Source organism: Protopterus annectens, chromosome 6.part0 (assembly GCF_019279795.1).
Source record: "Protopterus annectens isolate FY-2018-M chromosome 6.part0, PAN1.0, whole genome shotgun sequence".
Classification (NCBI taxonomy): Eukaryota; Metazoa; Chordata; order Ceratodontiformes; family Protopteridae; genus Protopterus; species Protopterus annectens.
Window position 1 is genome coordinate 1,577,481,083 of NC_056737.1, and position 14,190 is coordinate 1,577,495,272.

The 14,190-nt window shown below is 41.6% G+C and overlaps 1 protein-coding gene across 1 annotated transcript in view; it reads left to right on the top strand.

Annotated features, from left to right (window-relative positions):
- The window catches only part of IQCB1 (IQ motif containing B1), a 1,943,919-nt gene extending 1,929,941 nt beyond the window's left edge, over window positions 1–13,978 (top strand). Inside the window, exon 18 of the mRNA XM_044075021.1 lies at window positions 13,568–13,978. Within this exon, the coding sequence (XP_043930956.1) occupies window positions 13,568–13,797 (230 nt within the window). The 3' untranslated portion in view covers window positions 13,798–13,978. The remainder of the gene's footprint in view (window positions 1–13,567) is intronic.
- The last annotated feature ends 212 nt before the right edge of the window (window positions 13,979–14,190 follow it).

Below are 14,190 nucleotides of genomic sequence, written 5' to 3' on the forward strand. Positions count from 1 at the left end.
CTCAGGCATGTGTGAAAACTGCTGATGTGAAGTTGTTCAATCTCGCCGTTCTTTCTTCACTGATAGGTTCGGAGCCGATCCTCAGCTCCGACACAGCCGACTAGCAAGCTCAAAGTTCTCCAGTAGCTCGAGACCCAACCCCTTATCCCAGAATGCACTGCTGGAATTACCTCAGATCTAGTTTGCCGCTGCACGGATCTCTTGGTTTCCAGCGTTGCTCGAGACTATTATTGGGAGTTTTCAACTTTCAGCAAGTTATATTTCGATTTTTTTATATATCTTTGATTACTTTATAATACTAGATATTACTAGCTAGTGGATAGTTGCTTTCTGTGTTCAACCACCTTTCCTCAGTAAAATCTTTCTTTGCTTTTGGCCCTTTGGCCTTAGGATCTCTTTTCATAGTTGTTAGTCAGTGTTCCCTGTTTGGGACTCTTGTTATTGGATTACTTAATCCTGTTTATATTGATATAGTTGTTAGTTGCCCCTTTTGGGCTGTGTGTGTTTTGTGTGAGTTAGTTAGTTATCTTCTAAAATAGCTCATAGGTAAATAGTTAAATAGTGTGTTCCATTTTAGTGGAAATTGTGAAATGTCTGAAGAAAAAGATAAACATCCAAAGTCTGGGTTTAAAAAATGCCCAGACTGCGGACAGAAAATGTCCGGCACAGATGCCCATGTGCAGTGTGTTTATTGTTTGGGTGAGGTGCACCTGCAAGAGTCATGCAGTATCTGTCACTCCTTTTCCACCAGAGTGCTTGCAGAAAGGAAGAGGAAGTTAATTGATAGGGGTATTATCAAACACCCTTTTTCTGAGGTATTATCTGACCAGGATGGGGCCAGCAAATCATCCAAATCTTCCTCTGAATCTAGGTCTAAAAAGGGAAAAAAGGTCAAAGTGTGGTGACTTCAGCTCCACTGCCTTCGGAATCGGGACACTGCTCTGGAACCGGTTGCCAAAAAACCTAAATCCATACTGCTCTAATCGGCTTCATCTGTTCAGTTTTTCAGGTCATCTGTCAGCCTTTCTGATCTGGATATGGACCGGCTGGTTCAGAAACTCTTAAAGGCACCAGGCCTAGCTAAACTGCTGTCGGCTCAGACCCAACCGTCGGAGCCGAAGACCACTACTCTTGAATTGTCTGCTCCTTCTCCAAGCCATACCGGAACTTCGGAGACGGAGAAGGCCGTCCTGATGATTATGGATCCCTTGGAGCCGACACCTGCTCCAGTGTCGTCAGCTCCATCTGCTCGGACATTCTCAGCGTCGACCTGGGACTCTAGGAGCCGACAGTTTCTGGTCGGGTCTGGGGAGGATAGCCGCACTGACTTGTTGGTGCCGACTCTTCCTCTTAAGGCCTCGGCTCGGGTGAGCTCGGCTCCTACCTCAGGCTCGGAGCCCACGGCTTCAGTGCGGGAGGAGATCACGGCTCCGTCGGATCCGTCAACTCCTTCTCATCGCAGCCGAGGTACATTTGAAGCCATGAGGTGAGTGTTGTCTCCTAAGACTTCCTCATCTCAAGGTCTGGCCTCTTCTTTCCCTAAAGTGCCTGTGTCAGTTTCTGTCTCCTCCGGTTATCCCAAGCATAGAGACCCTGAGCCTCAGGTAGCCCCATAGGGCGCTCCCTGCTCTTCTGAGACCTCCCCAGAAGTTCCCCCTGAAGAGGTTCCCAGGAAGAGATTATGCAAGAGGAGGCATTTGGACTCTCCCCAGGAGTCTCTCACATCAGACACCGACTTGTATGCATCAGAAGGGTTCCCTATTTCCCCTCTGAGGACATCTCCTTCGCAGAGATTCTTGAAATTCTTAGGCAGAGGGGTGATTGGCAGTCCAAGAGCCCTACTGAGGATGAGTCTGTTCACCTGAAGGTGTTTGGGTCTCAACCTTCCACCTCTTGGGTATCTCCGCCCTACAATGAGCTTATGGATCTGGTCTCTTGTAGGGCGTGGGAGTCACCAGAATCTGTGGAACCTGTTCCTAGGAGGCCTAATAAGTTTATTTCTGGCCCTGTGAATAAGTTCTTTTTGACCAATGGAGTCCCTATTGATGCCATGGTGGTGGCGGCGGCAGCCACCAAAAAGGAAATGTCTGAGACGTCCTTGTCTATCCATCCTCCTAACAGAGAATCTAGGATCATGGATAGATATGGGAAACGCATGTTCAGTTCAGCAACTTTCTCACTCAGATCACTGAACTACTTAACACATTTTACGAGACTACAGATAGATCTCCTTAAGGAGTTGGGAGATACTCTTCAGGGTGCTGTAGCTACGGGTGCATCTGTCAAGATTGCCACTCAGCTCTCTACCCTCAATTCGACAGTCCATGCGTCTCGTATCTTACGCAGCTGATGGTTCGAGTAGAGCCGCAGGTACAGGAATCGCTATTCGTAGGCATGCTTGGATGCAAGACTGTTCCTTCGCAGAACCCTTCAAGTCTTCCTTTACTAATACCCCATTTGATGGCTCGTCTTTGTTTGGGCCAAAGGTAAAGAAGACTTTGACCAGGTGTGAGCAAGAAGGAAAGACTCTGTCTGCCATTGGAGTCCATTTTTCCACCCCTACTAGACCTTTTCCTAAATGTCAGAGGAGAGGAAAGATGTGGTTCCGGAAATCCCAAGGAACCTTTTAAGACACACATGGATATCCCCCTCCAGAGGCAGAGGAGGGGGTTTCAATGGAAGATGCCACCCTCACTGCAGAGGGGGTCCACAACACCAGGGTGACAGAGATCACTTCTCTGGTCAGGTCCTACCAGTGCTCCTGAAGGGAGGCCCAGCTGTCCTACTCTGGAGGCAGTCGGGGGTTGCTTATCATTATACCTAAAAGCCTGGCAAAATATAACAAATGACAGTTGGGTACAAAGTATCATTTCCAGAGGGTATTTCATACCGTCCTCCACCCAGCCCCTTCCCGTCAAAAATAATCCCAGGCATTCCACCCAGTCACATGGGACAAGCAGCCGATTGCTAGAAAAAAGAGTCATCCAGACAGTCCCAGCAGACCAGACAGGATTCAGAACTTACTCGAGATTCTTTTTGGCTCCAAAGAAAACAGGGGACTAGAGACCCATTTTGGATCTCAGCAGACTCAGCCAATTTGTGAGAAAAGAGAAGTTCCAAATGGTCACGCTACAGTCCATACTCCCGTTTCTAGGGAAGGACAATTGGATGTGCGCGATCGATCTCAAGGATGCGTACTACCACATAAAGATGGCCAGGCCATCCAGAGATCACCTGCATTTCCGGCTGGGAGCCAATCATTATTAATTCTGAGCTCTGCCCTTTGGTCTCACTACAGCCCCTAGAGTGTTCACCAAGTGCATGGCAGTAGTCATGGCTCACCTGAGGCGTCAAGGATTCCAGGTGTTTCCGTATTTGGACGATTGGCTCCTTACCTCCACCACCAGGCATCAACTTCTTCAAGTGAGAGAGGCTACTCTGACACACTGCGATCGGCTAGGCATTGCAGCCAACTTTGAAAAGTCTGCCTTGTTGATATTGCAGCATATCATTTTTATAGGGACAGAATTAGACATGTCAGCCACCACTCTTCGTCTTCCACCAGAAAGAATTTGTATTCTTCATCAACTCATCATGTCCCTGATATCAAAGAACAGAGCACCAGCTGCAGAGGTATTGAAAGTTCTAGGATTGATGGCAGCAGCAATCTTGGCAATCCTGTTAGCAAGGATGCATATGAGGATCCTTCAATGGCTCCTATTCATGCAATGGTCTTACCAAGAACTTCCAATGAGTCACATGATCCTGATAACGAATTCCTGCAAGAAGGATCTTCAGTGGTGGTTGACGTCTCTTCATGTCACAGTAGGATGTCCCTTCATGTTCCCCCCTCCAGTTGCCACTGTGACCACGGACGCTTCCCTGATGGGGGAGGGCCTTTTCAGGGAAAGACTGCTCAAGGCACATGGACAGATCAAGAATCACATCTGCATATCAATGTCCAGGAGTTGAGAGCAGTACTTCTAGCATTGCAATACTTTCAGGACTCTCTTCCTCTAGGGGCAATTGTAATACAGACAGACAACATGTCAGTGGTCTGGTACCTGAACAAGCAAGGTAGGACCAAGTCTTATCCCCTTTGCTGAGAATCCCTCAGAGTATGGCAGTGGGCAGTGTCATCCCAGTGCTTTCTGTTAGCAATGCACATCCAGGGCAAATCCAATGTCATAGTGGACAGACTGAGCAGAGCAATTTTATTGCCCCACGAATGGCCCTTCAAACAAGAGATTGCGGACAGGATCTTCTGCAAATGCGGCCAGCCTTCCTGCGACCTGTTCACCAGTCACATCAACAACAAATGCAGAAGCTATTTTGCCCTGATTCCCACATCAGGTCACTCCCTGAGGGATGCTCTTGTCCACGATTGGCTCCGTTTTATTGTATTTTCTACAAATACATAGTAAAAGTGAAAGTACAAAATGATTGCAGACAATACAGCATGTAATACATAAATGAGTAAAGGTATCCAAACTTTCCAAAGAAAAACATTTAAACATTTGCAAGAAACTTTATGATTTACAGTTGAGATGGTTACAACATATCTAGGGATTACTTAGTGCAGAGTTATGCTGAGGACGTTGAGAATTAGGATTGTATATGCAGGAAGCCTTTAATTGTCTAGACTGGAAGAAAAAGAAAAAATAAATTAGAAAAAAACAAGAAGAAAGAGAAAAGAAAAGAAAAAACTTTAAAGTTTTCCAAAACCTAGAGAAAAAAAAAACATTTACATTATATGTAAAGCTTGGTTAGCTAGGGTAAAACTATTCCCGGCTCCACAAAGTCTCTTCTTCAATTTTTCCCTTGGAACTAGACAAACTTTCAACTTAAGCACTCGAGCCATTAATTTCTTAGTCTGGCACTTGCTCAAAACTTATAGCAAGCACTTATAAACCCTAGCACTAGACCCTCCTGTACTGTACAGAAGGACAAGGCTCTCTATTCGACCTTACCAGCCATCCAGTAAAACAGTTCACTGTACCTATCCAGGCATGTCCAAAGGGCAGTTTCAGGTGTACTCTCCAATCCAATTGGTGAATCTGGGCATTTTGAGGCAATGTTACAACTGCCTCATGTACACAGACAACCCTCTCCTCCTACCATCAAACACTAATACATACGAGAGATGCAATTATACAGCCAAACTGGAGGCTAAGCTCTCTCAACCCAAGACTGGATCAGACAGTCAAGAGGAGAAGGGAAATACTTGCATCACACCACCAGTCTCACATAAACCCATTGAACCAGCACCGGCAAAAAACACACACAAATACATGAAAACATACTCGGAAGCTCTAAATAAAAATCTGCAAAACCAACAGAGACCTCCAAAGCAAACAGCCAAGCAACCTCCACCCCCCAACATAAATCATGAAACACATACTTCACAAAACCAGTGTGCCATGCAATCACAGCCCTTAAGGCAAAATAACATACCCAGTATACTAGTAATAGGTGACTCTATGTTTAGGCAAACTGATGTCCCACTCACTAGGCTGAATAAGGAGAAGGTTACTGTTAGCTGCCTGTCGGGTGCCAGGATCCGCCACATAACACAAGCACTCAGGTCACTCCAGAACAAGTACAAACATGACTCTGTCATTGTCCATGTTGGTATGAATGACCTGAGCCGTACCTCCCTGGACTACATGAATAGAGACATGGAAGAGCTCTCTGATCACGTAGCCCAGGCCAGTATGACCCTGACCCTGAGTAGCATCCTGCCCTCACCAAGAATGGTACCACGGTATAAAGAAAAAATTCTCGATTTCAACAATTGGCTAAGTTTCTGGTGTCATTCAAAGGGGATCCAGTGTCTGTCCACCTGTGATGACATGCTCAACAAGCCACACTGCTTCGCTAGAGATGGCTTGCACCTATTACCCTTAGGCTTTCGAATACTGGAAAACTCTTGCCACCCCCATAGTGCCTTTTTTAGGCAAGGATCAAAAGACAAACCCACTGCTGTAAATAGCACAAGTAACAAAAAACTGAGGGTAATGCTACTCAATGCCAGAAGTCTAAACCTCAAAATGCACGCACTCGAGGCACTCCTCAGTATGGAGAAAATCGATATATGTGCTGTAACAGAAACCTGGTTTAAGGCTCCAGAGAGCACCCCAGCACTACCAGGCTACAACTCATACCATACATTTTGGCCACAGAATCCAAACCGAAATACAAAAGGCGTGGGTGTATCCATATTCATCAAGGATACCCACACCTCCAGGTTAGTGGCACAGCACGATGCTTCAGAGATCATCCACTTGCAACTAACAATGGGCAAAACTGCAATTCAAATTGTAGCTTGTTACAGATCACCCACCATGTCCCAGGACCCCCATTCCGCGTTTCTGGAAACACTGTGAAACATAAAGTTCCTACCAAACACCCTAATATTGGGTGATTTCAATTAACCAAACATTAACAGGGAGATCTACTCAAGTACTAACTCCCTTGCCCAACATTTCCTAGAATTTATAAACTCAAACGCCCTGGTTCAACTGGTCAACACTCCCACCAGAGGTGACAACATATTGGACCTGGTCATCACCAACATGGGCGACCGGTGTTCCACACCAGAGGTAAACCTCTCGCTGGTTAGATCTGACCATAAACAAATCACTTTGGATATCCACATTCCGCCCCCACCTTCGGACAAGGAAACCACCATGAAAAACTTTTCAAAAGCAAACTTCGTGTTACTTAAGACCAAGGTGGAAAGTTTCAAAGCCCCCCATGCTGAAGGATAAAGCTGTCCAAGCTGCAAAATCCTTTACTAATGCATTCTGCGGGCACCTACAAGAATGCATGGATCGTGCCATCCCAAGCAAAACCAACACTCACTCCTCCAAGAAAAGGAAACCAGTCTGGTGGACTCCTGCCATAAACAAGCTATACAATAGAAGGAGGAAACTAGTACAGAAAAGAGTAAAATCCCAGGAAGGGAAGACATCCCTGATCAGTATCAGCAAGAAACTACGATCCCTCATCAAATCATCCAAGGCAAGCTTTGAAAGAAAAATTGCCAAGGACTCCAAAGATAACTACAAGGCATTCTTTAGCCATGTCAAGAATCTAAGTGGCAATGCTCAGATCTGCTCAGAATTAGTGCAGAATGGCACAAAATACACTGAACTGACTGATATCACCAACATCCTGGCAGACAGGTTCAGTGCAAACTTCACCCCCCTCTCACCCCCAAAAGGGCTCATAACCATACCAGAAGAATGTAGAGTCCCTGAAATCACAGACACTCAGGTTAAACAACCCTTTCCAAAGCCAAAAACACAGCATCAGTGGGACCAGACGGTGTCCCAGGCTGCATCCTACACAAGCTCAAAGGCAAACTAACCCCTCACCTAAACACACTGTTCAAACTCAGCCTCTCCACAAGCTACATACCCATAGAGTGGTGCACAGCAATGGTTATTCTGCTCCACAAAGGTGGAGCCACAGTAGACCCCAGGAACTATCGCCCAATAAGCCTGACTAGCTTGGTCTGCAAGGCTGTGGAGCGCATCATCATGGAACTCATTAACAGAGACATTGGGAACCTCCAAACACTGGACCCTACCCAATTTGGCTTTATTAAGGGAAGATCATGCCTCCTAAACCTGGTGGACTTCTTTGAGACAGTTACCAAGACTATAGACGAGGGAAAGGTGGTACACACAGCCTACCTAGACCTTGCTAAGGCCTTCGACACCAGTCCCCATTCTGGTATTATAGACAAGCTCACCAGCCTGAACATAAACCCCTATGTCACAAGATGGGTTGCCAACTGGCTTATGGACAGAACCCACATGGTGAGAGTTGCAGGAGCTAGGTCCGACTCTAAACCGGTTACAAGTGGCATTCCCCATAGCTCAGTCCTAGGACCCCTCCTGTTCGGCATATACTTCTCAGAGGTACAGACAAACACAGGAGGACTATGGCTGACCAAGTTTGCAGATGACTGCAAACTAGGGGCTATAATTGACTCTCCGGCTGACACAGACATCCTCCAAAAGGGTCTCACTGAGATGGATATCTGGTGTCAAAATCATGGCCTTAAGCTAAATGCCAAAAAGTGCATAGTCATCCCCTTTGGAAAAAAACAAAAGTACCCACAAACTACCACATAGGTGGCAGTCCCCTAAATATGGAAGACATAATAAGGGATCTGGGGACCCAAGTAGATAGTAATCTCACCTTTGATAATCACACTGCCAAAGTGGTTAGAAAATCCTTCTACGTGGCCCACCTAATCACAAAAGGGTTTGCATCTAGATCAAAAGAGGTCATTATGCCCCTCTACTCATCACTCATCAGACCCATCATAGAGTACAACACCCCATTTGGGATGTACCTTACAAGACACCTGCAACAGCTGGAAGGACCACAGAAGTACCTCACCACGAGGATCACTGGCCTCAAACAGTCGACTGAAGAAACTCCAGCTGTACTTGGTTGCATACCGCCTACTCAGAGGTGATCTCTGCCAGACATACAAGGCCATGTCCAACCCAAAATTGATGGGCATGCTCCACCTAAAGAAAACCTTATCCCCTCGAGCCACATGCTTTAGGGATATAAACCTCAACACAACAATAACTAGGATGTGCTGGAGGGATAGAGTCCTGTCCCAGAGACTTCCAATGCTTTGGAACAAGATTCCAATCTACATTAGGCAGAAGTGTGTTTTCTATATCAGTGATACAACTATTTATGTTCGATAACATAAAAGATTTATTTTAAATCAGCCACCTACCTGACATTAAATTTTAAGCATACTGTATGTTAATCAAAATTGTCTCTAGGAGAGTATTCCAATATGTTTGGAAGTATAATCTTTTTTTAATACTTTTAGTAGCTAGTTTGTGAGAGGTGATATATTTAACTGCCATTTCTTTAAAGTTGTTCCATGAGATGTTTTTGCTATTGACCCAATTCTTAGATATATAGAATTTAATTAGTGCGCATACTGTAACTAAGATATGTTTGCGCAGTCCTATGATTGAACTAGGAATAATATGCAGGATCCTTGTTTCCCAAGAGAGAGTGGTTTTTGCATATCCAACTTTCCCTAGTTGCATTCTTAGAGAACACAAGAGCTTGGAGATTTTCTCACAGCTCCAGAAGATGTGGAGAATATCCACATCATCCCTAGAACAGAAGGGGCACAGTGAGCTTTTTTTGTAACCAGATTTTTTGGGAACAGCTGGGGTATAATATGTATTATTGTTAATCATCAGTTGTGTGTATATGAGATTTTTGAAAGGTGTAAGTTTTAGGGTATTATTAATGGCTATTTGTTTTTGTATTATAAAGATACTATTATTTACATTTTCCCAGTATTTTGAGTATAGCAACGCTGATTGGTGTTTTAACTCATTTATTAATTTATATGAATTTGATAGCATTTTTTCTTCAGCTTTTTGAGCTTTGATTATGTTTTGAGTATTTTCTATACTTTGTGTTTCTATTTTGTGGTTTGAATATTTTAGGTTTATTATTGATATAATTTATTATTGATATCATTTGTCTAAGAATGTAATTATAGCAAGCTGGCGATTTGAATTTTTCTCTTATTTTTATCAAGTGTGTCATCTTTGTACTGTAGGATATCCCATACTATTAGTTCTTTAATTCTTGGGAATGGTTTGAGATCAATCATTTTATTATTTACCTTAATATTTGGGTTCATATGGATAGGTTGTAACAGTACTAACGAATTCTGCAGATTGATAGAAAGAAAAAGGGATTGGAATGCAGTAATACCATTTTTGACTATTGGGTGTAGTTTGTGAAAAAAATGTTGTTGGGGTTGGAGGAAAGGAATAGCTTTGGGATTTATGTTTATGGAATTTAGTAAATTTGCCCATATTTTAACCCATATTGGGTACCAAGTCTTTTTTGCACTATCATATTCTACAATTTGGATCAACCTGTTTGCTTTTATAATAAGGTAATATAGCCCAAAATCTAAAAAAACAGCTTGAACTCCAAAAAACCTCGCTTACAGATCCCAAACACAGTAAATAACCATGAACGAATATAAAAGTTGTTGATTTATTAAGCGTTCTTTTTAAAATCCACTTTCCGTTGAGTACACCTTACTCAACTTCATCAGATGCAAGTTTGTGGATATAAGAGTCTTTGAAGGGTGTTCGCCTGTTTGTTTAAATCAATTGGTGGCAGTTTTGAAGATGTAAATTTACATGTGCATTTACATCTTCAAAACTGCCACCGATTGATTTAAACAAACAGCCGAACACCTTTCAAAGACTCTTATATCCACAAACTTGCATCTGATGAAGTTGAGTAAGGTGTACTCGACAAAAAGTGGATTTTAAAAAGGAACGCTTAATAAATCAACAACTTTTATATTCATTCACGGTTATTTACTGTGTTTGGGAGCTGTAAGCAAGGTTTTTTGGAGTTCAAGCTGTTTTTTGGAGTTGGTAACCTGAGTTGTTTTTATCAGTTTGTTATAGCCCAAAATCTGGTAGCCCTAGCCTGCCTTTTATTTTTGGTATTGTAAGGTTTTTGTAGCTTATTCTTGTTTTAGAGTGCCATAGGAATTTGGAGAGGGTCTTTTCTATTGCTTTGAGTATTTTTTTTGGTAGTTTGAGGTTAATAGAGTTTAGCTGAAATAGAATTTTGGGAAGAATGTTCATTTTAATAATGGCAGATTTAGAAAGAAGCAATAGGTTTAAGTTTTCCCGTCTTAAGATGTCTTGCCTAATTTTATCCCATGTGTTTTGGAAATTTGAGGCATGCATTTCTTTGTAAGTATAAGAGAAGCTTATGCCTAGGTATTTTAGCTTATATGTTATGGGTATGTCGACTAAAGGGAAGTATGCTGTATTAGGGTTCATGGGATTTAGAGGGAAGATTGAAGATTTTTGGGGTTCATATTATAATTTGCAGCTGTAGAGAACTGTTCTATTGAGGAAAGAATTTTTGTAAGTCTGTATTAGGGAGTTCGAAGTATAAGTTTAGGTCATCAGCAAAAGATGAGTATTTTACTGTTATGTTATATACCTTTGGGAAATGGTGGTATGTGTTTTGGGAGATATGGAGTAGTAGTGGTTCTAGATAAATATTAAAAAGGAACGGAGATAGTGGGCAACCTTGATGAGTTCCATTTGTGATTTTAATAGGTTTAGAATACCACTTATTAATGCTTAGCGTGGTTGTGGCACTGTTATAAATCATCTTGATGGTGGTTATAAATAAAGTGGGGAAGTTGAAGTGTGACATTGTTGAGAAAAGAAAATCTTGGTCCACATTGTCAAATGCTTTTGAGGCGTCTATTGTTAGTGCGTATCTTGGATGATTATCTTTAGTTGAGAGAAATTAAGGTGTCTAACATACAGGTATTATCGCTTAGTTGTCTTTTTTTCATGAAGCCCATTTGTTCTGGGGAAATAATTTTATACAAGATTTTTTGTAATCTATTAGCGAACATTGATTCATTCATTCATTATGTCCAGATTTGTAAGGGCGATGGGCCTGTAATTTGTGGGATTCAGCTTGTCCGCATTAGGTTTTGGGATTAAAATTGTCTTTGAATTATTTAAGTATTTGTAAAGCCATTTTCTATAATAAAGTTGCATAGTCTTAGCAGTATTGGAGCTAGTATATTGCTGAGTTTTTTGTTGAACATGGCTATAAATCTGTCAGGGCCTGGGGATTTGTTGACTTTTAGTTTTTTGATCGCAACTTTTATTTCACTGATTGATAAGGGACTGTTCAGAAGGTTATATTGTTCTACACTGAGTTTTGGAAATTTTAAATTATTAAGGAATTTCTCTTGTAGATAAGGTAAATGTTTCTGCTTTTCAGGGTTATAGATCTTGTAAATATCCCAGAACAAGTTGACTCTATCTTCATTATTCTGTAGATTCCTATCTTTATATTGTATTTCTGGGATATTATGGAGAGTTTATTTGATGTTTATCATACTTGCAAGTACCTTAGAAGGGGTTTGTGCCCATTCAGAATACTTATATAGTAGTTTCAGTTAATTTGTTGTGTGTTTATGAAGTTGTATAGAGTAGAGTTTCTGCTGAATCTGTTGTAATTTCCTTTCTAGTTCCTGTGAGTGATGGGTTTGTAATTGTAATTCAGTGTTTTTGTATTGCAACTCAAGCAGACTAAGCCTTTCTTGCTCTTGTTTTTTGTACAGTTAAGCTTTTTGTATTAAGATTCCCCTCAATACAGTTTTTGTGGCTGCCACTGAATGTCTAATGGTATTTGGCTTTGTGAATTATCTTGGTCCAATTGTTTTATAGTTTTACCTAACTCCTGAATTAACTCTTTATGGTTTAAGACACTCACAGTTTCTAAGGATAGGTGGTTGAGTAGAGTTCTGCCACATTCATTCTTTTCAAGACTTAGGATAGAAGTCCAGATGCGATTTCTCTTGTACTTGGGATATGTTTTTGGAACTTATGTACTAGGAAGTTGTTTCAGATTCTGAGTAGCTGTACCATGGTGATTGTCTGGGTCATAGTTAGGTCTTTATCCCTTTGTGCCATGCAGCTGGCAGAAAAGCAGCTTTTTTAGTTAATTTCCAGAATGAAAGAATGTAGAAAGTCCTATTGCGCCATTTGTGTTTTTGGACTCACCCCTATTTAGGAAAGCCCAGTATAATGAATCCCAAATGCATTGAGTCCAGCCCCTCTAAACTACATTCCAAGTTAGTGTAGCCCAGTTTTGTCAACTGTACACATTGCTGAAGGAAGTGTTTTTTTTCCATAAGGCTTCCACAAATTTTGCACACTTGCTTTAAGTGACGTGTTTTCTTTATTGACAGATCCAGCACAACCCACCTGTGGGATTAGTGCATACTGTTACCTAGTTTAAAAAATGGAATCAGAGTTGCCATCTGTAATGGGCATATAAGTCTGATATGGAAACTTGTGAAGACATAGATAAATCTCTTACCTTCTGATATGGTGAGTATGTTAAATGCTACTATTGATGAATCAGTCCTCTGTTATTGTGATTACCTTATACAACTCTACTGCTGTGGTGTGTTTGCACCTCTTTATCCTAATACAGTGCTGTTTGGTGTTGACAAGAGGGGGATGAGTGCCCAGAGTGTGTTTTTTTCAAGGAAAAGCTGATTTGTTGGGCATAGAAAGAATGTACCAAAATATTTATCCCATTGTAGAGGGCCTACTCAAAGATCACCTGACATGATGAGTGCTCTTGTATCTGTTATTTTTAGATAACAACCAGTTAACCACTCCCAAGGAAATCTACTAGGACACATCTTTGAAAAGTTAGCTTTGCCATTAGGCAAAATGTCTGTTATTTGCTGTGTTTTTATAGCAGGTGTGAAAACTCTTGACATTTTCCCAGTCAAACATCTCACATGTGAAACTTAGGGAGAACAAAGGTTAATACAGCAGGAAGCATTACCTTTTAAAGAAAAATTTCAAGTTTTTTGGATGTCATTCCTGTCCTGATAGTGGATTGACTTCACTGTTACAGTTCTTGAAAAGTTCATCTTTTATGTGCAACTTTACACTGTTTGTTCTTTTTACTTCTATAGATGCTCCAGGTCTGAAGGAGGTGACCGAAAAAGAACTTGACTTGTTTACCAGCAGGTCACTTCCTGTAGCTGCAAGGGCTAAACAATCCCATAATACCATGCTACAGTTCACACGCTGGCCATGGTGGAAGAAGCTGGGAGACGAATTCATAGATCCTGAAGCTATTCCTTCACAGGAAATAGACATGGACTTTGAAAGTTTATATATTGGGGGTAGTAAGACAACATAGTCTGGCTTGTGGCATCTACAGTTTCAGGAAGCTTCTTCAATGACATTTATAAATGCTCAGGTTTGCACGTTTTAATATTGCCCAAAATTTACACTTTTTCAACTGTTGTGTCTGTTTTTATTGTCTAGATGATTTATAAAAAAGCAACTGAAGATTTTCATTTGAAGCATGGTTATACCCATTAGATACTTCCAAATTAGTAAACAGCAAACGAAGAATCCACTTGATTTACACTTGGTTTATTATACCTCTAGCGCTTCGGCAACCGCCTTCAAGGAGTATAAAACATTACAAAGTAAGCACAGTTTAAATACCCTAGTAAACAAGACAAATAAACATTAATTAATTATCCAATGAACATTAAACATCAGATTAAATTAAAAGCCTCCAGTT